Source organism: Fukomys damarensis, unplaced genomic scaffold, assembly GCF_012274545.1.
Source record: "Fukomys damarensis isolate Sample0158 unplaced genomic scaffold, DMR_v1.0_HiC HiC_scaffold_23, whole genome shotgun sequence".
In the NCBI taxonomy this organism is placed as follows: domain Eukaryota; kingdom Metazoa; phylum Chordata; class Mammalia; order Rodentia; family Bathyergidae; genus Fukomys; species Fukomys damarensis.
The window spans coordinates 15,342,821-15,365,875 of record NW_022900935.1 but is presented as its reverse complement, the minus strand read 5'-3'; the positions used below and the strand labels follow the sequence as shown (position 1 = coordinate 15,365,875).

Genomic DNA, 23,055 nt, shown 5'->3' with positions numbered 1-23,055 from the left:
TCCTCCTTCAAACCGTCCTTCGAATCTAGGTTCAGCCTATTCGCTATCTGAGTGACCTTACGCAAGTCACTTTTCATTTGTAGGCCTCCACTGAGTCTCAGTAAAATTAGAAAGTTGGCCTCAGATCTCAAAGCACGCTTCCAACAACGTAATGAGACTGTGAAGTTTATCGGGCTGCTTCCCTCCCCCGGGGTTGATGGTACGGTCCTCGGGCAGCTCCCCCACCCCTCTGTCGCGAACCTTGGTACAGGCCCAGGGGGGCCCTCGGAGGCCTCTCTGGGCTGCCCTTGCCCCCCGCCGAGTTCCGGGCCAGTCCCTGCGCGAGCTGATTGGCTGGAGCGGTGCCCGGGCTGCGCGGCAATAGGTGAGCCTGGGAGGGGACGGGCGGGGCTGGAGGACCGCCCCTCCCTCCTGGGGTCGGCCGCTGAGCTAAGCCGCGGGCAGGCGGACCGACGGACTGACGGGAGGGACTGGAGGCAGCAAGATGGCGCAGACTCAGGGCACCAGGAGGAAAGTCTGTTACTACTACGACGGTGAGCCCCATCCTGGCGGCAGGGGAGGGGCCTGGCCGCCCGGATCGAGGAGAGCGAGGCCGAGGGGATCGGAGAGAGGAGGCTGGGCACTGGGGAGAGGCTGAGGGAGGAGGCTGAGAGGAGGAGGTCGAGGCTGAGGGAGGAGGCTGAGGCCGAGAGGGGTTGCGCCCGGGAAGCCTGAGGTGGTGGTGGTGGGGAGATTCTGACGGGAGTCTGATGGCGGGAGTTTGAGCGGGACTCCTGGAGAGGAGGCTGAGTCTGATGGAGGCTGTTGAAGGATGGATTTCCCCTCTGAGGACACAAGGGTGTCTCTCTCGGGAGTCCCGTGCCGTCCCGGTCGCTTTTGGAGAGAGCCCCGCCGGACTGGTCTCCCGCTTCCCCTCCCCCAGGCTCTGAGCAGGGCCTGCAATTGCTGCTGGGAAATAGGGCCCCGGGCTGGAAAGAGAGGGATGCAATCCGTTCGAACAACTTTTCGTGGAACAAAAGTTTATGGAGCAGTTTATTCTGTTCTAGGGGTTTAGGTGCTGGGGCCAGGGGGCTCATCTCAACCACACTTCCTATTCAGCTCGCGGTCTAAAGGGGGAGCTAGGCAGCGTCCCAGGTCCCTCCGGCCTTCGGGAATGAAGAGAGCTCCGTGTCGAGGAGCAAGAAGAGGCACCCAAGGGTCAAGTTCGGGGAGGAAGTGTCATCTCACTTAGGACCTGAAGAACGAGAATTATTAGCCGGGCACAAGAAAGGGAAGGTAACAGCAAGATTAGGGGCGAGGGAGACGATAGCACCTTTGAAAGACACAGGTATTTTGTCCAGTATGTATGGCTGAGGCAAAGACTTGGGGGTCTGGCGTAGAAGGTGGGAGCGGGATAGAGGGAAGGGTTGTAAGTGGTGAGACTTGAGAGTTAAATAAGGACCAGATCAGGAAGGGCTGAGCATACTGTCCTAAGGAAGTTGGAGTTTATTATGAAGGCACTTGTGAATCATTGAAGATGTATGTAAGCTAATGCCATCATCACATCTATACTTTAGAAATATTACTCTGGGACAGGAATTAAATTAGTGAATATAGGGATAAGAGAGGGTGTGGGCAATTTAATAACGGGTGTTTGGTGAAGGCTGTGTCAATTGATAACTTTGTGGGGGTGTTTTGTTTTGTTTTGTTGAGGACGGGGTCACTTTATATGGTTCAGGCTGGCCTTGAACTCACTGTGTGTTCCACTGACCTCGAGCTCATGGCGATCTTCCTGCCTCACCACCTTGACCCAGTGAGAACTTTGGATTTTTTTTTTTTTTTTTTTTTTTTTTTAGAAATAGCTGTTGAGGGCTGGGGATTTAGCTCAGTGGTTCTGTGCCTGCACAAGGTCCCATTCTATCCCCCATACCAAAAAATAAGAAAAGCTGTTGAGATGTTAATGGAAGATGCTGTTAGAGGCCTCCAGTTGGCTGTTGACTGTTGAGGTCTACATTTTAGAAGACAGATTTTTGGTAGTTGTCAGCATACAGATAGAAATTTTAGTTAGTTCAGAAGAGAATGTTATCACTAAAGAAGTTGATAGAGTAGAAAGAGAAGAGGATCCAAGGTAAAATTCTGGAAGTGGACTGAGGAAAAATCTAATGGCCCTCATGGTCTGTATTTTTTGTCATAGCACTTGTCACTGTGTGTTGAAATTGTTCATTTGCTTGGTCACATTTTTTGCAGCCAGTGAGCTTCTGAGCGAGAGAACAATGCCTTGTCTGCCTCTTTATCCCCAATCCTAAAAATAGTACCTAGTTTTTAGTAGGCTCTCAAATATTTAGTAATTAAATGAATAATGGGTATAGAGGTAGTGGTCCTGAGAAGTGAATAGAAAATATTAGATTGCAGAAGCCGAAGGAGGGAGGGAGTGGGCCAGTGTTGGCAAGGGTTGGGATAGAATCTAGATTACAGTAGATTTTAGGATGAATGGATAGGTGAAGAGGAAATAGCAGATTGAAAAATTTTAAAAAGAAGCTTTTGTAAGGCAAGGAGAGAGAGTTGTTGATAAAGAAGAGATGTAGTTGCTAAGAGTTGAGCATATTTCTTTTATTTTTTTGTACTGGGGATTGAACTCAGGACCTTGTGATTGCAAGGCGGGTGCAGTGCCAGTGAGCTAAATTCCTGCCCTCTTCCCTGTGCACCTTTTTTGAGCTAGCATCTTGCTATGTAGTTCAGGCCGGCATTGAACTCACTACGTTGGTTAGGCTGGCCTTGAATTTGTGGTGATTCTCCTGCCTCATCAGCCTCTGGAGTACTGGAGCTATGGGCATGTGCCACCACATCACACCTGGCTTCAGTTGAAGATATTCAAATTTTTATGGAAAACAAGTGAAAGAGAAATAGAAGATACAGGAAAGAGATTGGTAGTAATGGAGGCTTAGGAGGAGACCAGGTGGTATGGAAAGCAGAGCCCAGGTAGGGACACTGGCTTTCAAGAAGTTACCTTGTGGGTCTGGGATTTAGCTCAGTGCTGCTGCCTCCTCCAGTACCAAAAATAAAACAAAACAAAAACGGAGGTTCTTTTGTAATGAGGGAGCAGGTGGCAAGGAAAAGTTCAAATGTAGGTAAGTTAAAGGGAAGAAGGGCTGGACTGTAGCTCAGTAGTGGAGGACTTTCATAGCACGTGCAAGGCCTGGGTTCAATTCTCAGTACCTTTAAAAAAAAAAAAAAGTGTGGATAAGAAGGTGGGGAGGGTTGAGGGAGTGCCCAAAATGAAGTAAGAGAATATTGCTTTCCTTGAGAGGTGGAGGGAAGGCAGTTGCAGTTGCTGGATTTAGGAATCAGAAAGAGGCAGTTTATAGGTGTCGTTCTTTCCTTGAGAGGTGGAGGGAAGGCAGTTGCAGTTGCTGGATTTAGGAATCAGAAAGAGGCAGTTTAATTAGGTGTCGTAAAAGAGGGAACTAGGGAAATAAGTTTGGAAGGATTGCTGGGCAGTGCAGGATCAAGTTGAGGATGAAACCTATGATTTTTTTTATTTTTTTACCCATATCATTTTGCATTTTTATAATCTTGACATTCCCAGTTTAGGAGAAGAAAAAGTGGATACAGGCATCATGGTGCATGCCAATAAGTCCAGCCCTTGGGAGCCTGGGAGGATTGGAAGTTGAAGGATAGCCTGGGCTGTGTAGTGAGTTCAAGGCTAGCTACACACTGGATGGGCAGATTCCCTTAAAAGGAAAAGTGGAGTGATCTGTTTTTAGAAAAGGAAATGGACTTATTTTTTTGTTGTTGTTTTTCTGAAACAAGGTCTCACTATGAAGTTCAGGCTAGCCTTGAACTCAATATGTAGCCCAGGCTGGCCTTGAACTCATTCATGGTGATCCTCCTGCCTCAACCTCCAAAGTGCTGGGATTACACGTGTGTACCACTAAACCAGCATGTGGGTAGACTTTTTTTTTTGGTTTTTTGAGATAGGGTCTCGCTATGTAGTTCAGACTACCCTGAAACTCACTGTGTAGCCCAGGTTGGTCTCGAACTCACAGGGATCCTCCTGCCTCAGCCTCCCGAGTGCTGGGATTACAGGCATGCGCCACTATGCCCAGCCCACAGGTAGACTTTTTTGTTGTTTTTTTTTTTTCCTCTACCGGGGATCCAACTCCCGGTCCTTATACTTGAGAGGCGGGCGGCAGAACCACTGGGCCAAATCCCTGGCCCTGGGTAGACTTTTTAAAATCTTTGAATTTTGCAGTGAGGTTACTTTGGTTGAGACTCAGATTTGACTCTCCCACTCAAAAGTTTTGTAATAGGTGGCAAGTCACTTGACTTTTCAGGTAATTTTTTTTTTTTTTTTTTTTTTTTTTTGTACTGGGGATTGAACTTGGGTCCTTGAGCTTGTGAGCAGGTGGCAGAACCACTGAGTTAAATCCCTGGCTTCTTTCAGGTAATTTTACTATAAAACCAAAATAATTAAAACAAAATGATAGCAATTTCTATAAGAACAGTGATGGGAGGGCCGGGGATTTAGCTCAGTGGTTTCAGCCCTGTCCTTGCATGCACAAGGATCTGAGTTCATCCCTGGTATCAAAAAAAAAAAAAAAAAAACAACAACAGTGATGGGGAAGTATTTTGTTTTGTCTTTTGAGACTCATTATGTAGTTCAGGCTGACCTTTAATTTGTGGTGATCCTCCTGCCTCAGCTTCCCAAGTACCAGAATTACTTGTGTATTACATGTGTATTACATGTGTACCAAGCCTGGCACTGGAAAGATCTTTAAAATAACAGGCTGGGGGTATAGTACAATAATAGAGTGCTTGTCTAGCATGTGCAAAGTCCTAGGTTCAATCTTCAGTGCTGAAAAAAAAAGTTTGAAGTAGTATCTAAATACAAGGAATTATTCCTTTTAAAGTCTCAGGAACCCAATTAAAAACTCTTTAAGAAAAGGCAGTGTCTCCAGGTTTACCCTCACGTACTTGTTAGCTTTCTAGATAAGCTATTTTAGTTCTCTAGGTCTGAACCTTGGCTGGGTCCAGGGTTGACAGGCAAAGGAGTACTGGAGATCAAAGCCTATCCCTTTTTTTCCACCAGGTGCTTTTAAACCTCTACCTCATCTTGGAGGACTTTTTTTTTTTTTTTTTTTTTTAATCTGTAGATATAAGACCCTGTTTCAAAATTCAAAAAGGGATGGGACCGGGGATTTAGCTCAGTGGTTCTGCCTTTGCAAGTGCAAGGTCCTGAGTTCCATCCTCGGTATCAAAAAAAAAAAAAAAAAAGAAGAAGAAGAAGAAATAGAGGTAAAAAGGGCTGGAGATGTACCTCATTGCAAAGATCCTGGGTTCAATTCCCAGGATTGTAAGGGGGTGGGGTGGAGTATTGGAGACTGAGCTAGGGATTGTAGTGTGAGAATTTCAGGCCTAAGGAACAGTGTGAACTAAGAATATTTTGGCACAAAGGTGAATGCCATGTTTAGGGTGTTGATAATCTGGTGTGTCTAGAGCGCACCTTGGTAAACATTTTCTGTGAACGGCCAAGTAGGAAATGTTTTAGGCTTTATTTTGCCATCTGGCTCTCTGTGGCAGTTACTTTATTAAGCTCTGCCACTGTGCTATGAAAACTGCCTTGGGTGTGAATAAATTAATGGGCATGGGTATTTCCAGTAATATTTTTATTTATAGAAATAGGCAGTTCCCTGGGGATTTAGCTCCATGGTGGTGCCGCTGCCTGGCTCAAAAATGCAAAGTCCCAGGTTCGATCCCTGGTACAAAAAAAAAGGAAAGAAGGAAAGAAATAGGCAGCTTAGGTGTATTTGCTTTAGTCGGTGGCAAAAAGAGTTAGAATAAATGTGTCTGTACTGAGGGAAAGTTTAAGGGTGGTAATAGCAGGAGATAAAGCAGAAAGGTAGATTAAACAAGTCTGTGAGGGCCGGCCTACTAAAGTTATTCTTCACTCCTTTTACTGTAGGAGATAGGGAGCCATTAGGATTTTTGAGCAGGGGAGTGATGTTATTTGAATTGTGGATTATGAAAACAACTGGCCTGGGTGTGGTGGCTCACTCCGATAATTCCAACATTGGGAGGCTGAGGTAGAAGAATTGTGAGTTCAAGGCCAGCCTTCACTATATAGTGAGTTCAAGGTCAGCCTGAACTACATAGCAAGACCTTGTCTCAAAACACCAAAAAACAAAACAAAACAAAAAACAAAAGTGCTGTAACATCAATAAATATCATGGTATATAAGAGGCAAACTGTAGTTTATAATAATTCCGAGTAGGGATGGCTTTCTATTTTGGGAGGGAATTCCTCAGAGAAATAGTGAGGTGGCTGCCACTAATGGCTATTTCCGGGTAGTTTTGGAATAAACCCCTCATCCTCTCTAGTGCCTATGACTCATCCTTAAGTGCTGACCTCACTAGGGTTCCTTGCTTTTAGTTTTGTTTCATCTGTAATTACCCTTCCTCAAAGTGGGAGAGAATCTTGGAAACTAGAAATGAGCTAGAAAGACAGTTTGCCTGGGAGTTTGCTGTAAAAATTCCTGGGCTCTCCTGGGAATGTGTGTCTCTGTTACTGAAGCTGTCACTGTTCTGCAGGGGATGTTGGAAATTACTATTATGGACAAGGCCACCCAATGAAGCCTCACCGAATCCGCATGACTCACAATTTGCTGCTCAACTATGGCCTCTACCGAAAGATGGAAATCTATGTGAGTTAACTAGGAGCACTACCCCTGCCCTACCTCATCAGCTCGAGTTCCCCTTGTGTTATTCATTATTTCGCTTCTTTAGCTACCCATTCACTCAACATTCACACAGTCGAATGTGTTGAGTGGCTCTGTAGCAGGTACTGTACACGTTTTTATGGAGCTTGTTCTAGGGCTGAGACCCACATGTAAGTAAGTAAAGTATGCTGCTGTGTGTACATGCAGCAATTAAAGAATGTTTAAGATGTAGAGATAAAGAGGGAAGGACCGAGGGAGTTACGGACTGTTTCCTAGAGGTGATATCTAAGGAGGGTTTTAAAGATTGAATAGAATTTAGCCTAGGTTACAAGAGGGACCTGGCATTCTAGACCAAGGGAAGAACATGGGCAAAAAGATAAGAGGTAACGGGCCAGGGATTTAGCTCAGTGTTGCTGCTGCCTGCCTCGCCAGCACAAGGACCCGAGTTCGATCCCCAGTACCAAAAAAAGATAAGAAAAATACAGTGTTGGGGAAAAATATAAGTAGCTCAGTGGGCAAATGGACAGTGTAAGTGCCAGGAGGTAAAGGTGGAGCAGTCAGCAGGAATAGTATGTGGTGTACTAAGTAACCCTGGTGGGCTAGAATCAAACCCATAACGCTTGCAAAAAAAATCCAAAACAAAAAACAAGAATGACAGACCATGTTGAACTGGATGCCAACGCTAGTTACTAGGGAGCAGAGAGTCTGACTAACTTCTTGACTCAGGTTCAGCTGATTTTGTTTGTTTTTGTGGGTTTTTTTTTTTTTTTTTTTTTTTTTTGAGACAGGGTCTCACTATGTAGTTGAGACTGACCTGGAACTGCTATGTAGTCCAGGCTGGTTGAACTCACAGTATGCTCCTGCCTCAGCCTCCCGAGTGCTGGGATTATAGGCGTGCCCACCATGCCACACCCTTTTATTTTTTGAGACAGTTTTAAATCACTAAGTTCGCCAGGCTGTTTGAATTTGGAATCCCTGCCTCAGGCTCCCACAGTGCTGGGATTTAAGGCAAGTGCCACCACACCCCCTTGATCTTCCAGCTTTTGTTTTATTATCTTTTGTTTTTGAGATGAGACCTTGCTTTGTATCCCAGGATGGTCCTGAACTCCTGGAGATCCTTCTTCAGTCTGTTGAGTGTTGGAATAATACGCATATGCCACCGCAAGCAGCTCATATTCTCTTTTAAAACTGAAAGATCAGCCAGCTCGAGGTAGGTAGGAGGTGAGAGGTAGGTAGGAAGATCACTGTTGGTTGACTGGATCACCCTGTCTCAAAACAACAACAACAACAAAAAGAATGAGAATTTGGAAATCTTGCTCAAGTAAAGTTTCTCAGTATTAATGTTGGATCAAGATTTTAATTTTTTAGCTTGGGTATAAACAAAACATATAAGCATATCTGGACTACATTTGATTCAATCTTTCCTAGTTTAACCTCTTTGGGAGGTAGTGAGGAACAAGTGAAGAGTTTTAAATGAAAGGAAGATAGGAATAGGCATGTATTTTAGAAGCAGAGAGGCCAGTCAGGAGGCTATTGTAAGAGCCCAAACAAAAAAATAAAGAGGGACTTGGGGCCTATGTTGTCTTACAGTGTAAGAGTGTGTTACAATCTGTGCCAATAGCTTGAGTAACCTAGCAACAGCAGGATCCTTCTCACCATCCCAGAGACTAAAAGGAGATGAGTCTTCTGCCCCAGAAGGCCTGTTGTGTCTCTGGATCTAATGGCAGTGCCTGGGGAAGCAAGGAGGGAGTAGAGGAGCAGACAGACTGTAGGAACAAATAGCTTTTTATTGCTTTCAGGGCAGCTGAGAATGAAGAACATAAAGTTTTCTGGGGACCTCTCCTTTATTAAAAAAGAACTCTTCCCAGAAGCCTCCCTGCAGACCTTTCCTTGCATCTCTTCGGTCATTTTCTGTCCTTATATTGTCAGTGTAGGCAGATAGGATTACTAGAACTGGCCTGGACTAATCATGATTTGATTGCTAGAGATCCATTATCAAGAGAATGGCTCTTTGGGCAACAGGTGAGTGGCTGCACAGGAGAACATGTCTTTTTGGGGGTGGGGGGGCACTGGGGCTTCAACCCAGGAACTTCAAACTGGGCTACATCTAAGGCTTTTTAAGAGTGTTCTTTTTAGCCGGGAGTGGTGGCTCACACCTGTAATCCCAGCACTCGGGAGGCTGAGGCAGGAGGATCGCTGTGAGTTGAGACCAGCCTGGGCTACATAGTGAGTTCGAGGTCAGTCTCAACTACATTGTGAGACCCTGTCTTAAAAAACAACAACAAAAAAGAACTTCTTACAGAAGGGTTCCTTTAGCTTGACCAATAAATGTTTTTTTGTTGTTGTTTTGTTTTTTGGTACCAGGGATTGAACTCTGGTCCTTGTGCTTGGGAGGCTGGCGGTGGAACCACTGAGCTAAATCCCTGGCCCAACAATAAATGTTTTTAAAATTGTTATAAATAAAATATTGCCAGTATCTCAAATCTGCATATACCTCTTCCTGATCAGTTTCCTCCCTCCCCTGAGAAGTAACTAGACTCCTGACCTTTCTGTTAATTTTTTTCATGCCCTTCACCATAACTTAACTACATAAATATGGTTCCTAAAATAATATAGTTTAAATTTGGCCAAACTTGATAGAAATATAAATGAATTACATACAGTATGCATTATTTTGCATGTAGCTGTAGTTCTTATTAATAAATCATGTAACATTTCATTGTAAAGTGTGCTATAATTTATCCACTCCATTGTTCATGGGTATTTGAGTTTCTATCAATAAAGGCTGTGTGTGTGTGAGTGTGTGTGCGCATGCATGCACGTGTGCACTCTGGGATTGAATCCAGGGCTTTGCAAACTGCTAACCAAGCACATACTGTATCATTGAACTGTACCTCCAGCCCCAATAAGGTTTTTTTTTATTGCAGTATTGATGATGGAACATGGAGCCTTGTATATGCAAAAGAAGTACTCTAGTGCTGAGCTCCTCCTGCAGCCTGTTTTACTTTGTTTGTTTGTTTGCCTGTTTATATTTATTTATTGCACTGGGGATGGAACTTGCTTGCAAGGCACGCATGGTGCCACTAAGCTAAATCCCCGGGCCCATGTTTTACTTTATTTTGAAACAGGGTCTTGCTAAGATGCCCAGGCTGGCTTTATACTTGTAATACCCCTGCCTCAGCTTGGTGAGTACATGGACTTACAGGTGTGTGCCCCATGTGTGGTCTCTATACGATCTTATAATTTCCTTCATGAAAGTCATGCAGGTCTGTCTCTCTGTCTGTCTTTCTTTTTTATTTTATTTTATTTTATTTTATTTTATTTTATTTTATTTTATTTTATTTTTTTGGTACTGGGGACCGAACTCGGAATCTTGCACTTGCGAAGCAGGTGGCAGAACCACTGAGCTAAATCCCTGGTCCTGCAAGTCTTTCATTAGATTCTTTTCCCAAGTACTTCATTTAGTAAAATTTATTATTATAAATTTTTTTGCATATTCTAATTTACTGGTATATAAACATGAAGTGTAGTCTTTTTTTATTTAAATGTTTCCATGGTTCTGCTATTTCTTTTGTTTGTTTCTGTGGGCCATATTTTTTTTGGTACCAGGGATCGAACTCTGGTCCTTGCACTTGCAAGGCAGGCGGTGGAACCACTGGGCTAAATCCCCGGCCCGTGGGCTATCATTCTTGATGCTTTATTAATTGTGTATTTTGTGATTTTGGTCTGTGAATGAGGTCATCTTCAGAATTTTGAGGGCTGGGATGAAGATGGGTTTTAGAAGATTTTCTCTTAGTTCCCTTCCCTCCCTTCTTTCCTTCCTTCCTTCCTCCTCTCTTCCTCTTTTTCCCTTTTCCTCCTTTTCTTTCTCTCCTTTCTTTCTTTGAGAGTGGGCCTTGCTCTGTAGTTCAGGCTGGCCTTGAAGTCACTATGTAGCCTAGGCTGGCGTTGAACTCATGGCAGTGCTCCTGCCTCAGCTCCTTGAGTGCTGGGATTACAGACAGGAGATTTGCTTTACCTTTGTAAAATAGAGACATTTGAAATAGGCTGTGTCCTTCAGAGATTTGGAATAAAGAATGAATTTTAGAAGAACATGAACATAAACATTATGGGGGGGCACTACAGGAGTTGTTGAAGAAGAATTAAGTAGTCATTGAATATTTCTGAGCAGAGAATTGACTTGAAGATTTTTGTGATACTAATATGCAAAGCAATAGAGGATATAGCTCAGTATAAATGGGACTGTTTAGGAGCCAAAAATAATCCAAGTGAAAGTTAATTCACTGAGTCAACAGGTAACTACTGAGCAGCTGTTATATGCCAGGCATCGTGCTTGTTACTAAGAATAAAGTTTGACCTGCTTCTGGCCTCCCAGAGCAGATCAAATACACATGTAATTTCTTGTTTTTCTTTTTTGGCGGTGCTGGGGATTGAACCCAGGTCTTCACCTGTGCTAAGTAAGCATTCTACTGCTCAGCTATGCTGCATCCCCAGCTACACACATATAATTCTTTGCATTTTTCTGAGTGTGATAGGGAAGTCCAGGATTCTCAGGGGAGCACTTTAGAGAGTTACTTAACTGAGACTGTGGGGGCTAAGGATGGCTCTGGGGGAGTTGACTTCATTTGCAAACTAAAGGTTGAGTAGGGGCTATGAGGAGAACAGTGTTCTATTCTAGGTCACAGTACGTGCAGAGGCCTAAAGGGGAGAACCTTCCCCTTGGGGAATTGCAAATGAAACCATGTTTGGCATATTGGTGCAGTACAAGAGATAAATTCAGTCCCCTGAACTTTGTTTTGTTTAACCCACAAAGTATTTTTAAGAACTTTATTGTGATGGTCAACCTTTGAAAAAATGAAATTTGACCTAAATGAATTGTGTGGTTGCATCCAAATTCCCTCCTGGTGAGTACTAATCAGCTAGAGCTTTGTAGAGTTGGTCCTCTGCTCACCAGTTTTTTGGTTTGGTTTATTTGTTTTCAGCACCAAATTAGCTAAACTGCCCAGTCCTTAGAACTGCTTTGAATTTGGTGTTTCCTCTGCTAGAGCATAAAATATTTAGGGGGATTCTTGAGAGGTGAGTAGAGAAGAGATTCTTCTAATTTTCTGAGCCAAGTTAAAAATATCAAGCCTAATGTGAATAGTGAACCCTTTGGTTTTATTTGTTTGTTTGTTTGTTTTTTGGTACCAGAGATAGAACTCAGGACTTTGCGCTTTTGTGGCAAGCAGCAGAACCACTGAGCTAAATCCCCAGCCCAAGCCTTTGGTTTTAAAGGGGAATGATGTGATTCAATTTGTATTTTAGCGCAGTCACTCTGCCTGAGAATGTATGCACACTGGTTACATCAGGGCTGGAGATTGCTCCAAAGTCCAAGCCAAAAAGGTGGTAAACTGGGCTTGGTTACACATGCATGCAAACCCAGCTCTGAAGGCTGAGGCAGGAGGATTGCTATGAGTTTGAAACTATCCTGGGCTGTGGTAAGTTTAAGGTCATCACACGATGAGACCCTGTCTCAAAAAACAAAACAAAACAAAACAAAACAAAATGGTGGTGATCTGGGAATGGAAGGGGATAGAATTGGCAGATTGGCAGTAGTTTCGAGAGAAACTACTCTCTGTGTCGTGGATGAGGAGAGAGAAATCAAAGGTGATATTCTGGCTTCTGTCTTAAGCAGCTAGGTGGAGAAGGTAGTGAGATAGGAAACCTGAGAAAGGAGCATAGAAGAAATAGTATAGAGCATGCAGTTGAGGTCATGGAGGTTTTGGGGTTGGCTATAGCTCAGGGGTAGAGCACATACTTAAGAGTGTACAAGGCCTTGGGTTCAATCCTTGTACACTCTTCCCTAAAGAAACTAATAAATGAGCTGGGCATTGCCGTGTACACCTGTCTGTAATCCTAGGACTTGGGAGACTGAGGCAGGAGAAATGTTGCGAGTTGAAGACCAGGCTGAGCTACTTAGTGGGCTCAAGGCCAGCCTGAACTATAAATTTTATCCCCCCAGTACCAGAGATCAAACTGGGAACCTTGCCCTTGTGAGGCAGGTGGTAGAACCACTGAGCTAAATCCCTGGCCCCAGTCTGAACTATATATTGGGACCCAGCCCTGTCTCCAAAAATAATCTTCTAACTAAAAATCTTATTAGCTGGGTATAGTGGGGCACACTTATAATCCCAGCACTTGGGAAGCGGGGCAGGAGGATCACCATGAGTTCGAGGCCAGCCTGGGCTCCGTGATGAGTTCAAAGCCAGCCTGAGCTGCATAGTGAAGGAAGCCCTGTGTGTGACACAACAGAACAACTATTAAGATTATGGAGGTATAGTAAGAAGGGCTAGCAATGGTTTGAAATGAGAAAGCAAAAGGGTAGAATTTAAAATGACATTTAAATTTCTTTTTTTTGACATTTAGATTTCATTAATAGAAGTAGTAAAAGAAAAGTTCTCTGTTAACTTAAATTTGAGGGCTTTTAGCCTCTACAAATTGTTGTGTTTGGTTGAATTTAAGGCTTCTCTAAGATCAGGGTACAGTGACATATGCCTGTGATTCCAGCACTCCAGAGGCTGAAGGAGTACAATCACTTGTGAGTTCAAGGCCTGCCTGATCTACCTGGCAAGACACAGTGTCAAAAAACAAGCAAAAAAAAAAGGGGGAGAGGGGCCTCTAGGATTCCTGGGTGGAGCTGATGGAATATATTGGAATTGTGAATCTGGAGCTCAGAATAGAGACTAAGATTCTGTTCTTTCTAGAAGCAAGAAGTAAATCATGGCATGGATAATAGTGCTAAGATGGTAAGGAATAACTTAGTAGGGTAGAAACAAGTTGGTATTTAAGGCTAAGCATTGCTTCTTTCACTGTGGGTTTTTTTGTTTTGTTTTGTTTTTTGTACTGGGGATCAAACTCAGGACCTTGCACTTGCAAGGCAGGCGGGGTGCCACTGAGCTAAATCCCCGGAACTGTGGGATTTTTGTTTGTTTGATTTGTTTTTTGCTGTACTAAGAATTGAACCCAGGGAATACTGTGCTACATCTCTGGCCCTTTTTAGTTTTTCATTTGAGACAAGGCCTCACTAAATTGCCCAGGCTATCTTCAAATTGGTGATGCTCCTGCCTCAACCTCTCAAGCAGCTGGGAATACAGGCATGTGCCACTGTGCCTGGCTGTCTTTTAATGTTATATTCTTTAAATTAAATTTAAGTGAGTCAGTTAGTAGCTAGAGCCATACATCTGTTTTCCTGTTCCAGTTTACCAGCTGTGAAACCCTATGTAAGTTACTTAACCCTCTCTGTGCTGTAGTTTCCTCCTTGTAAAATTCAGACAGTAACAGTATGACCTTTCAAAGGCTTTGTGAAGATATTATGAGAGAGCATAGATTGCCTAAAATAGTGATTAGCTCAGTGTAAACAATAAATGTTAGCTATGTATAGAATGTGCTTTGTAAACTATAAAAATACCAGTAATTAGAGAAGAAGAGATTCATCTATGAAGAAGACCTGCATTTGAGGGATGGGAGAAAGAGAAGAGATTTTTTTGTTGAGACAGGGCCTCACTAAATAGTTCAGGCTCAGTGAACTCCTGCCTTGGCCTCTCAGGTGCTAGGATTACAGGTGTGCACCTCCTTGCCCAGCTAAGACAACAATTTTTTTTCAAGAGGGAAGGTGGAATTAGAATGTTGGGGTGACCAGGAAATTGTCGTGTCGAGGAAGTTTTAGTGGAAAGGATGTGATCACTGTTTTTGATACAAAGGTTTTCTCATCTAGTTCGATTGTCATTAGTCACCCCTTTTTTAAACATTAAATGGTAGGGCCGGGGATTTAGCTCAGTGGTTCCGGTGCCTGCTGCGCAAGCACAAGGACGTGAGTTCTATCCCTGGTATGAAAAAAAATTTAATTAATTAATTTTTAAAAATAAAAATTAAATGGTAGCTGGGCATGGTGGCACATGTCCATAATCCCAGCACTCTGGAAGCTGAGGTAGGAGGATCGCTGTGAGTTTGAGACCAGCCTGTGAGTTCCAGGTCAGTCTCAACTACATAGTGAGACCCTGTCTCAAAAAACCAAAAATAAAAAATAAAACAAATAAAAATTAAATGGTATATTTTAAAAATTATTGATATATTTTAGGTATACAATATGACATTCATCATTGGAAAGTTGTACCTTTACATAATCTATCTTGGTAGTTAACCCTTTTTCTTGAACTCTTAGAATCATTTGGCCCATAATTATATATTATAGCTAAGAAGTAATAATTTGTAAAGCACTTTATAGTTTATAAAGAGATTTAACCCTTTTTTTTTTTTTTTGAGACAAGGCCTCACTAGTCAGGTTGGCCTTGAACTCAGGGTGATCCTCCTGCCTTAGCCTCCCAAGTGGTAGGATTTCAGGCATGTCCCACCATGCCTGGCAGTCTTATCCAGTTTTACAATCTCCCTGCGAAATAGTTTTTGTGGACCCTGTTCAGTAAATGAGGAAATTGTGGCTCTAGATATAACTTGTTTAAGCAACAGAGTGTGAGGTACAGTCTGTTTTCCAATACCAGTTTCCTTTGCTAATCTTATTTGCCTAACTAGATCATAAATTTCTTGTGGCCTAAACCTAACCAGTTACTTCTTTTTGTCCAGCACCTAGTTCAGTGCTGGACAGAAAATACAAATATTCCAACTAGACTAGGTGAGGACTGGCAGCGGTCAAAGCTAACTTGCCCTCTCTCCCTCTGCCCTCTAGCGCCCTCACAAAGCCAATGCTGAGGAGATGACCAAGTACCACAGTGACGACTACATTAAATTCTTGCGCTCCATCCGTCCAGATAACATGTCTGAGTACAGCAAGCAGATGCAGAGATGTAAGTCTGCCCTGGTTTCCGCCCACCTCCAAGCCCTTTGTTAGATCTCCTTTTCCATCAGAGAGGCCCAGGTCGCCTTCCTTGTTCTTATTCAGCTGACATCTGATTTCCTTTTCCGTCTGAGGGTGCCAAAATGCTTCTCTTTCTCATGTCTGATTTTCCTTGTTTCAGGATTGTAAATAATACCTGTTGGGCTTTTTTCAGTTAGGCTTACAACACTGTCCAGAGAATACTGACGTTATAATGGGAAAAATGCTGATCTCAAAAAGACAGTAGGTACAGGACTCAGTTCTAAATCTTAAGTGACTACGCAAGTCACTTTCCTCACGTCCCCTTTCCCCTCCCCCTCCCCTTCCCTCTCTCTGTCTTGTATCAGCAGTCGAACTCAGGACCTTGTGCTTGCCAGGCAGGCACAGAGGCACTGAGCTACATCCCCTGCCCTGTGATCTCTTATTTCCGTCCACCTGTAACTGCTTTGATTGTGTATTAATTCAGAATTTAAAGGTTACTTGTGATTGATTCCTTATGATAAAATTTGAACATGAGGTGATTCTACCCCTGTGCCTGGGTCCTGAAACTCCAGAGCAGGTCCCATCTCACAAATCACACCTACTTTATAGGAATTGGGATTACTTTTAGCTATGGCCCCCCCAAAAATTGTTCAAATTTGGGACTAAACTATCACACCTAGCTTTTTCCCTTGTGTTGTTTTGGAAATTGTCTCTTAATACCTTAAGGTTCATACAATAAAACAATGTAATAATATCGTCTAGAAGTTTTGGTTGGTTTGTGGCACTTCATATTGTATATGAAGAAATCTGTGGTACTTGTTTATTACCGCTGGTGACAGAATAGTCTTAGTCCCATGAAAGTTATGCATTATTACAATAACTGCACACTGGTAATGGTGTCAGTGCTATGGAGATCTTGCTTACTGCTGCTGCCCCCTCTGGGTGAGGTGTGTTTGCCCTGAATTCTTAGGGTCTCACTGTCTTCCAAGAAAAGCGAGACAAATTAATTCCTTCACTGCAGATGACTTTAGGGGTGTCCACAAGTCATTTAGGCCAAGGGTTAGGCCTGTGATGGCGAACCTTTTAGAGCTCTCAATGATAATAAATAGCCTCCTGCCTCAGGCGTGCCATCAGTTTGCCACCACTGAGTTGGGCTCTATTCTCAGAAGGACAGGCTGTTGTTAGAGAATCACGTTGTATTGAAGCAAGAAAACGAGCTTGGTTTTCTTAGCTTGAATGGTCAGCCACTTAGCTATGTGTTCTTTTGTGGGGGGTACTGGGGATTAAACTTGGGACCTTGTGCTTTTGAGGCAGGTGGCGGAACCACTGAGCTAAATCCCTGGCCCACAGCTAAGTATTCTTGAGTAAGTTTCCTCCTAGTCTGTGTTCTTTTTTCTCTTTAGAAGGAAGATATTAGCCGGGCATGGCGGCTCACAGCTGTAATCCCAGCATTCGTGAGGCTTAGGCAGAAGAATTGCCAGGAGTTTGAGGCCATCTTGGGCTACATAGTGAGTTGAAGGCCAGCCTGAACTACCTTGTCCAAAAAAACAAAACAACGACCAAAAAAAGAAGGAAGATAGTAATATCTGTTTCATAGTTGAGATTGAGGGATAAATGACCTACTATATCCAAGGTGTCTACTCTCAGTAAATAGCCTTTGCTATTATGGCTTTTATTTTTGTTATTTGTAAATCTGTCAAGGCAGACAAAAAACTAGACCCTCATGGGCCAGAGATTTAGCTGGTACATGAAAAAATAAGGTCTGAGAATTTTCTCATTGGAAATAGTGACGGGGATGAGGCTAAGGAACTCAAGGTCCCTTTACTGACCTGTTACATGTCAGATGGAACTTGGTGCAGTGCTTTATAACTTGTGGTGTTTACCAAGACAGTAACAAATTTAAGAGCTCTTTCGTGATCTTGTATTTAATATTTACTAACTTCTAATCTAGGCAGTTATACCTTTGAAAAGACCAAATAACTCAGGTTCAGGTTTCTTTGCTCTTGGCTGGAACGTAAACTCTTTGTAGTGACTTTGAGACTTTCAAGGCCCTGATCAGAAATTCTGACCTAATATTTAATTTATAAGGGTGGGGACCTTAGGTGAATGTGATTTGGAGAAAGGATCATCAGAACAGGGGGCTCATGGTGAAAACACAACAGAAGGGATCTAGGGTAATGAATAACTGAATGGCATTCTTATCCGTGCTGCAGCCATAAACCAAGACCCAGGGAAGTGAAATGACTGAGTCACGTGGCAAGGGGTCGTAGAACAGAGAATGGAACCCTCCTCCTGATTCTGGAGCACGGTCAGCCTGCTCTGTCTCTGGACTCTACATCTGTGGATTTAGTCAAGCATTAATTAAAAATAAATAAATAAATAAAAAGCATCTGTACTGGTCACATACAAATTTCTTGTAATTTCCTAAAGAGTAATCCAGAGATTATCAAAGTAAATATGAGGAGCCAGGCTCTGTGGAGCAGGCAGCTGCGGCCGAAGGATTGCGTGAGTCCTGGAGTTCAAGGACTCTTGGGCAACATGATAAGACTCATCACAAAAAAAAAGATAGATATTTAAAATATATATATATTGGAGCCAGGCATGGTGGTTTACGCCTGTAATCCCAGCACTGGGAGGCAGAGGCAGGAGGATTGCCGCCTGAGCTACACAGTAAGTTCAGGGCCAGCCTGAACTATAAAGTGAAACCCTGTCTCAAAAAACCCCCCAAAAATACACACACACACACACACACACACACACACACACAGGCCCTGGGACCAATCCCCCATAGATACTGAAGGGTGACTATACAGTTCTTCTTTTATATTATTATTTTTAAAATTTTTTGAGATAGGGTCTCACTTTGTAGTCCAGGCTGGCCTTGAACTCACTATGTAGCTTACATTGGACTTGACCTCACATCAAGCCTCCTGCCTCGGCCTCCCAAGTGTTAGAATTACAAGTGTGTGCCATCACGCCTGGTATGGATGTGTGTACTTTTATGGTACATACAAAATGTTTCAGACACACTTGGAAAACTTTAAAAAATAATGAACATCCTTGTACCCACTACCCAGCCTAAGAAAGAAAACATAATATAATTGAAGTCCCTAGGTACCATTCCTTGATCACATACCCTTTTCTTCCTTTTCCAGTGCCCCCAGTTCCATGACCACCCTGCCATGAACAGACGCTGTCCTGAAGTCAGTGTTTAATACTATGCATCTCTTTCTACAGTGTGCTTATACTACATTCTCTACCTACTTTCACTCTCCCATTTCTCACCCAGTGTTGTTCCCTTAGATGTCAAGCAAGGCTGAGAATGAGAAAAGTATGGTGGGGAAAGGGAAAGGGAAAAGCCGTATCAAAGTCCTCCCTGGCCGCAGATTAGCTCTAGTGAGTGTCTACCCTCCCATTTCCCTGCCTCCCATGTATAGCACCACAGCTCCTTGAGCTGGGAGTAGGTGGCCTGGCTGTGGAGCCACATGTTGGACTGGTACCTGAAGAGAAATATTTTTAATGTCTGAAACACCAACCAGTCCTTCCCACAGGTCCTTCCCATCCCAAAAGGGAATACAAAGAAACTTTGGAAACCCAGGGAAGTGGAATCCACTGCAGGAGGAGGTAGGACCAGAAGGAGGGTCAGATACCAGTGGATAAATAGCTTGACCCAGGGTCCAAAGTCTTATTGACTCAGCCTCTCAGTATTTGCCCAGGAGGTGAGGAAGGGCCACCCACTGCTGCTCCCTTGCGCAGCCACTCTTCCTCAGAGCCCGTCCAAGTTAGCGCAGCGCCAGAGTTACTGCAAATCTGAAGCTTCACCTGTGTCTTGAGATGTTGGTTCCTTCCACCCTCTCTATTCCGGGGCTCCTCTTCCTTGCTCTACTTTGGGATCCCTTAGTGATATGAGCAGGTATAATAAAAAAGCTGAGGCATCCAAGCATAGTGGTGCACACCTTTAATCCCAGCACTAAGGAGGCTGAGGCAGGAGGATCACTGAATTTGAGTCCAATCTGGACTACATAGTGAATTCAAGAACTACATAGCAAGACCCTGTCTCAAAGCAAACAAACAAAAAACAACTAAGGCTTGAGTCCAGCGTATAAGCATCTAACCTCACTCTTTCCTCTAACTTCCTGTGTATCATTGATGTCTCAGTGGTTTCCTTTTCTGTGAGAGGAGGCTTGGAGCTGTAGGGTTGCTTCTTTCTGAGTCTATGTCATCCAGGTGTGCTTTCTTTCCTTCCTATCTTTTTCATTTGCATTCATGTTTGCATGTGTTTCCACATCACGTACTGCTTTGGACTTTTACCCCCATAGCCCTGACAGAATTTTACTCCAGTTGTCACTTGTGAGTGTGGTGAAAAGAGCACTGGATTGTGGGAGTGCTGCCAGTGCTGCTTGAGTCCGCCACTGCCTGATTATGTAGCTTGGGGCAAGTCACCAGCTTCTCTGGATCTGTTTGTTCCTCTGCACAGTGGGGTTGACACCTGTCTTGTCTCGCTCATAGGTTTGTGAGGTTCAGCCAAGAGTGTGTACATCGTAGTACTTGTAGGAAGACCAGGGTATATTCCCATGGATTTTTAGGATGGATGGGCCAAGGCTTGTGGCTTGAGTATTGATTGCCTCTGCCACCTACTAGCAATTCACCTGTCTGTTGTTTCTCTATTTGTAAGAAGGGACCAAATCCTACCTTAGATTGTGTGACAGTGAGAGAGGGGAAAAAGGTGTACAAAGAATTAAGACTTATTATATACACTTACCAACTCCCCATGATAAATGTAATCATTATGTACTGCAAACATATACTGATAAAAATAAAAATTCAAAAGAATATTGTGTGGAAGAGACATCTGATACTTAAAGCATTTGGCAATGTCTGGCACATTGTAGGCACTCAGTGAATGACAGTTGCATAAATCTCTGCTCTCTTCCTTGTGGGTCAGCTGGGGTGAGGTTCAAGAACACACTCAGGCTGGAAGAAGATAAACTTTTCTCCCTCAAGAAACAAACCAGCATTGGGCTGGGAATTTAGCTCAGTGGTGCCGCCACCTGCCTCGCAAGCACAAGGAGCAGAGTTCGATCCCCAGTACCAAAAAAAAAGAAAGAAAGAAACCAGCAATTCCAAGTTGCTAAATGCTTCTTCACGTAAGATTTCTGATGCCTGGTGCATTGACACATACCTGTAGTCCCAGTTGTTTGAGAGGTAAGGCAGGAGGATTACTTGAGCCAAAGAGTTCAAGGCTAGACTGTGCAACATAGCATAGATTGATCCCACCTCACAAAAAAGAAAATAAAACTGGGTGTGGTGGCCCACTCCTGTAATCCCAGCACTTGGGAGGCTGAGGCAGGAGGATTGCCACATGTTTGAGGCCAGCCTGGGCTCTATATTGAGTTCAAGTCCAGCCTGGACTGCACAGTGAGATCTTGTTTCACGCCCCCCCCAGCACCCCCCAAAAAAGCCAGCATGATGACACATAGCAATAATCCTAACACTTTGGGAAGCTGAGGCAGGAGGATCACAAGTTCATTCCCAGTCTGGGCAATTTAGCTACTTAGCAAGGCCCTGTCTCAAACTAAAAAAATAAAGTCTGAGCATGTAGCTTAGTGTGAAAGCCCTGGGTTCAATCCCCAGTACTAAAAAGCAAAAAAATCGAAAGCTTTCTGTTAATTTTCTCAATAACTGGGTGAGATGGGTACCAGTAGATAATGGACTAACCCTCAAGAAGTGAAACAGGGCCGGGGATTTAGCTCAGTGGTTCCACTGCTTGCCTTGCAAGCACAAGGTCCCAAGTTTGATCCCTGGTACAAAAGAAAAGAAGTGAAACAACCTGACCAAGTTGCACAGCCAGTAAGTAGTAGAGCCTGGACTAGAATTCAGCCTTCCAAATCTAAATTCTCTGTTTTCCCCATCATCCCGTAAATATTTAAACAAAGCCTGAAAGAAGTTGTGGAAACTAACCTTTTGCTTATTTCTTTCAAGTCAACGTTGGTGAGGACTGTCCAGTATTTGATGGCCTGTTTGAGTTCTGTCAGTTGTCTACTGGTGGCTCTGTTGGTAAGGAATATACATCCCTCCCCAGGGGCTGTGCTGGGCTCTTGTGGTGTGGTCTGCCTTTTAGGCCACTGTCCTGAGTGCTGAGCTGGGATGGTGGAGAATGGTGCTGTGGGCTTTTACTTTAAATCTCAGGTGTCCTTGGTTCAATCCCAACTCACACTCGGTCTGTGACATGGTACTGACAGGATCCTTGACTGACCTTTCCTACCGAGAGGTCTCATATATAGGAGTTCTCTGGAGGTGAAAGAATATGGTATTTACTTTTAGAGGTCATAAATACTTCGCACAGGTCTCCCACTTCCCACTGTAGCTTCTGGGTTACCTTTAGGGTTATTTTGCCCTTTCTTAAGCTTAACAGTGGGGAACATTCAGAGAAATATGTCCTTAGGTGATTCCATTTTATGAATCCAAAGAGTGTGTGTGCATAGACAAATCTATGTGGTAACTGCATACAAAGGCCACTTGGTTTATATATATGGCGTAGCCTAGTGCCCCTAGAACCATGATGAACAAAACAGTATGTGGATAAGTCAAGCAGCAGAACTGGGCATGGTAGCACCTGCTTTGATATCTATCAGAATGCTGGGAGGCTGAGGCAGGAGAAAAGCAAGTTTGATCCCAGCCAGGGCAACTTAGCAACTTACCGAGGTCCTATCTCAAAGTAGAAAATTTAAAAAGCTAGGGATATAGCTCAGTGTAGAGAGACAGCAGGGTTCAGGGCCAGGGATTTGGCTCAGTGGTTCCGCCAACTACAAGGGCCCAAGTTCAATCATGGTTACAAAAAAAAAAAAAACAAAACAAAAAACAGGGTTCAATCTCCAGTGCTGGGGTGAGGAAAGCAGCAGAAAAGCAGTGAAATGAAGAGATGCAATAATCATGAGATGTATGAAGCTGAAGTACTCTAAAACCGCAGTAATAAGTACAGTACAGGCAATACATCAACTAGTAACAGCCAGTTTTTATGTCTAAGTAATGGTGCTATCCTTTTGTAGTGGGTATGTTTACACCAGCATTACCACAGACATGTAAGTAAGGCTTTGTGCTACATTAAGGTGCCTACAACTAAAAGAACTTCCCCACAATGAATATATTAATTATATATATCACAAACATACTAGTAAAAAAGAAAAAAAAGGAAAAAATATCTATGGCTCCACTAGATAATAGGAATTCTTCAGCTCCCTTATAATCTTATGTGAGCACTGTTCTATATTCAGTCTGTTGACCAAAATGTTCTGTGGTATGCGACTATATTTTCTCATAATCATTGTATCCATCCTTCTCTTAGAAAACAAAAACTTAAGTATAACCTCAGAAAACAAAAACATGCATAGAAATAGAGCAAAATCATCTACATTCACACCGTCTGTTTCTATTTTGGAATTTTTATATCCATCCTTTTATATTTATATGTCTGAACATATCACATACAACATCTGTGTTATATTATATATAT

The 23,055-nt window shown here is 43.3% G+C and overlaps 1 protein-coding gene across 1 annotated transcript in view; it reads left to right on the top strand.

The window, feature by feature from the left end:
- The first annotated feature begins 278 nt into the window (after window positions 1–278).
- Hdac1 (histone deacetylase 1) overlaps window positions 279–23,055 on the top strand; it is a 30,720-nt gene continuing 7,943 nt past the window's right edge. The window contains exons 1-4 of the mRNA XM_010621560.3: window positions 279–533; window positions 6,567–6,679; window positions 15,414–15,531; window positions 21,525–21,599. Of these exons, the coding sequence (XP_010619862.1) occupies window positions 485–533; window positions 6,567–6,679; window positions 15,414–15,531; window positions 21,525–21,599 (355 nt within the window). The 5' untranslated portion in view covers window positions 279–484. The remainder of the gene's footprint in view (window positions 534–6,566; window positions 6,680–15,413; window positions 15,532–21,524; window positions 21,600–23,055) is intronic.